General features: G+C 54.1%; 3 protein-coding genes across 5 annotated transcripts in view; 2 read left to right on the forward strand and 1 right to left on the reverse strand.

Annotated features, from left to right (window-relative positions):
* The window catches only part of LOC113210258 (pre-mRNA-processing factor 39), a 16997-nt gene that overhangs the window by 7092 nt on the left and 6210 nt on the right, over nt 1-3695 (forward strand). The window lies entirely within an intron of this gene.
* Nucleotides 458-2637, forward strand: LOC113210278 (uncharacterized). The gene is made up of 5 exons (XM_052263676.1): nt 458-898; nt 972-1330; nt 1411-1831; nt 1929-2172; nt 2258-2637. Exons 1-5 carry the CDS (start codon nt 890-892, stop codon nt 2356-2358), a joined length of 1134 nt encoding a protein of 377 aa, XP_052119636.1. The 5' UTR covers nt 458-889; the 3' UTR covers nt 2359-2637.
* LOC113210265 (enolase-phosphatase E1) overlaps nt 2931-3695 on the reverse strand; it is a gene marked incomplete in the record, with an annotated part of 15545 nt that continues 14780 nt past the window's right edge. Inside the window, 1 exon segment of the mRNA XM_052263674.1 lies at nt 2931-3695. Within this exon segment, the coding sequence (XP_052119634.1) occupies nt 3619-3695 (77 nt within the window).

Below are 3695 nucleotides of genomic sequence, written 5' to 3' on the forward strand. Positions count from 1 at the left end.
CAATAACATTGGCTGCCGCTCACCAACCGACGGACAAGGCGTGCACCGCATGTAGGGGTACATCCGCGACCCTCTGCAAGGGCCAGGAGGCCGAGAGCAGCTTTAGTCCTATCTCCCAACCCAACCCCTGCCTTGCCTTTGAGTGACACGAGTCGGACACTTGAATCACGTGAATTGGTACAGAAAGAGCAACCGTTATTAAACGTGTGGGAGCTGCGGTCAGGATACCGGTAAGGGGCGAGCAAGGCTTTTTGTTCATTTCGGTTTGTAGGTGGCACTTGCATTGAAACGCCAACCCTTGTATGAGGTTCCTCCGCACCGCAATGGGCGGGCGGGCCCCGAGGCGGGCCGCTGTCTCCACAGATATGCTTGGCAGGTTGGCCTATCCAGCGCGTTGTAGGCGCTGTCAAGGCAATGTTATTGAGGCCCCATCCTTCCGTCAGAACACGTTGCTCCAGCATAGCTCATAGGTAAGCTGAGAGCGCCTTTGGTCTTTAGCAGGCAACCCCCTCTCGCCGCATTACCTGGGGAATGCTGTCTTTGGGAACATTCACATGGCTAGGTCAGCCAGTGCCGTTCTACAGGAGCTCGCGCCCAGACCCCTACCGTGGAGCCGCAGTCTACGGTATTGCACTGACAGGCCGGAGTGAGAGTTGTCTAGGGGTGACGATGACGGGCAAGCAGGGTGAGTGGCGGTTGGCGGTCCGAGCGGTCCGAGCCGAGCCAGCGCGTCGGGGTGCCTGGCCGGCCGGCCTGGCCTCCTTTCTCTCCAGCACCCACACAGCCGACTATTTAGGGCGGGACGACGACGCGCGCCTCGTCAGTAAACGGGGTGGAGGCGAAGGGAGACGAGCCGAGAGCACAGCGAAGCACGGAGACACGTCGCACCATGGCAAAGGTAAGTCGGGGAGCCTTGGAGTGGAGTGCGCTCCGTGTGCCCCCAAGTGCGTTCACATTCCCATCCCCCGCAGACGAGGCGGCTGAGCTTGGTGATGGCCTTGACGGCTCTGTCGGCGGCGTGCTGCCTTGGGTCGCCGCTCGCGCCAGAGCTCCCCGTCGAGGCCCCGGCCCGGCAGTCCTTGCAGGACGTGCTCGCCAGTGCGCCCGAGACCTTCCGCGTCGACGTCCAGCAGCTGGACAGCGGTGAGCACGAGCTTGGCGTGCGGGACGAGGTGCGCGTCGGCGAGGCAGGGGCGACAGGCGACGAGAAGCAGCTCTCGCCCGCCACGCAGTCCTTCCTCAGCACCCTGGGCACGGCCCTGGGCCCCATCGTGGGCGCCATCGTGGGCCCGCTGCTCAGCAACATCGGGCAGAACCTGTCCGCGGGGAGGTGAGTAGCCAAGTAGTAGCGCACGGGGAAGTCCACTCCGCGGCACAGTCGGACACACGCAACACACCTTCGTGTTCCAGTGGAGCGCAGGCCATCGCGCAGCTGCAGCAGGCCGCCGCGGCCGTCGCGGCGCAGCAGCAAGGGGCGGCAGCTAGCGAGGCGGCGCCCGCCCCCGCCCACGCCGCCACCAGCAGCCCGCCGCCGGCGACCCCTGCAGAGGTGTCCGTGACTCCGCCACCGCCGCCGCCGCGGCCCGCGCGTCCGGGAAGGCCCACAGCGCGCCCCGGCCGCCCTGGAGCACGCCCCTCGCCCGCCGCCACGACCGCGGCGCCGTCTCTGCCGCCCAAGACGTCGGCGCCCCCCAAGCAGTCGTTCGATGCCTTCGTCCTGGACGTGCCCGGCAGGGGGCCCTTCCTCTTCCTCATGACGCCCAACGTGACCGCCGCCGAGCAGACCGCCGCCATCCAGCAGGCACAGCAGCAGGCCGCACAGCTGCTCGCGGTGAGGACTGCGCTTAGCGGCGCTCAGCGGCGCTCAGCACACCGTCTCCGTACCGGCGGCTCCAGACCGTCCTGACTAACGACTTTCTGCTTCCCAGGTGAACGGCCAGTCGTCGCCCATCGGGGCGGTGGCGTCACTGATGGGGACCGTCCCCACGACGCCGAGGCCCCAGGTGACCAAGCCCACGTCGGTCGGCCCGCTGCCCGTGCGCCCCTTCGGCACGACGCCTTCGCCCTTGCCATCCTACCACTCTCTGATCGACACCGACGACGACCAGGATCAGCAGCAGGGCGGCGAGGAGGTCGCTGTGGCAGACACAGAGGGGGAGAACGACCACGATGGTAAGGGTCTCTGCTGAGCGCACCGCTTCCAAGCGCCTGACAAAATGCTTTAGTATTTCTCTCACATTCTGCTGCTTTCTTCCAGTTGTGGAACATGTTTACCTCGGAGAGGACGCTACCAAAGAGGGCGATAGTGACTACTCTGCCCAGTCTTTTCTCGAAAGGCTTTTTCCAGAAATGACCTAACTCCTTCAGTTCAAGTTTTAACACCTTGAGTGTCTCTCTCTTAACATGTTCATCTAGTCAAGTGCTGTTTGGAAATCTCAACAGTAATTAATTTATTTATTTATTTCTGTATTTGAACATAATTTATTCTTGTATTGAGTAGGGCCTAAGTTTAGCAGAGGTGTTACTTCCTTCTGTAATACAAATTTTAAAAAAAAAATACCTTGAGGTGAATAATGTTTAGCAGATTTTTACAGCTAAAACAAATCTTTACCCTATCCTCGAGAATACCCACAATTATTTGAAAGCCAACTTTGAAAAACTGTCAACGGAATGAACTTCTTGAAGAATATCACTCGCCAAAGGAGAATTTCCTTCACGCTGAAGGAGTACCACATGCATACCCGATGTCCGAGCTGGGATGGCCTCTGTAAGTAAATTAACGATGTGTTTAAGAACAGAACAGTAACAGTGGCTGGGCAACTGGCATGGCTTACTTCAACTGTACCGAGGGTTAAAGGTCCACAATGTAATTAAACTTTCTATTACCTAGTAAGGGGTCAGAAGGAAAATAAATAAAATGAAAGAGTAAATTTCAAGTAATAAAAAAAAGGTTGTATTTGTAAAACCAACATACACATGGCAGTACACTTTATCACATGACATATGTGGAATGATTTGGTACTGAAAGAATCACTTCCCATTATAAAGACTAAAAGATGAACTAAGCACTGCTAAGGAAATTCATGTACACAATTCAAAAACATACCACAACCATATAAATACAAAGAGGTGTGGCAAGATAATAAATTAACCGCGTAAGCCAAATATTAAATACGAAGCAATTTTAACATTCTAGGCTTTAACAACTAGAATGATATTTACTTAAATGTACCATAAAACGGCCAAGCAGTACTTATACAGGATGTCCGGTGCCTTACCACCTAATGTGTTGACATACAAATAACACTTTAAAACTAACTCCCCTAAAACCCTAAGAATTAGCTTGCTTATGACCGCAACTGACTTTAGAAACAGTGGTTGTTGCATCAGTCATAGATGATGAAATCACAGTCACTCAGGGGAGATAAGCAGTCAGATCATACTAAAAAAAATTAAAACATCAGTCTGAAAATTAATACTGGTATCATTGGAAAGAGACTAAACAAAAGAGCACCTTAATTAAAAAAAGGGACCTAACCACCTGTATAGGTCCAGCTTGAACGTTAAAATATCAAGATTAATACATAATAACTACGTGATGCTTGTTGGAACAAGATTCTAAGAGCCAAGTTTTAGAAATAAAAGTACTAATACACACAAAATGAAATTAAATTTTGGCACTTTTTTCCCCCTTT

This window comes from Frankliniella occidentalis, unplaced genomic scaffold (assembly GCF_000697945.3).
Source record: "Frankliniella occidentalis isolate FOCC.00 unplaced genomic scaffold, Focc_3.1 Scaffold13, whole genome shotgun sequence".
Classification (NCBI taxonomy): domain Eukaryota; kingdom Metazoa; phylum Arthropoda; class Insecta; order Thysanoptera; family Thripidae; genus Frankliniella; species Frankliniella occidentalis.

Bases quoted from the DNA above. Each gene is read 5' to 3' on its own strand.
- LOC113210278 (XM_052263676.1), top strand. The intron at 1,331-1,410 runs GTGAGTAGCCAA...TTCGTGTTCCAG, and splicing joins CAGAACCTGTCCGCGGGGAG to TGGAGCGCAGGCCATCGCGC. The intron at 2,173-2,257 runs GTAAGGGTCTCT...GCTTTCTTCCAG, and splicing joins GGGGGAGAACGACCACGATG to TTGTGGAACATGTTTACCTC.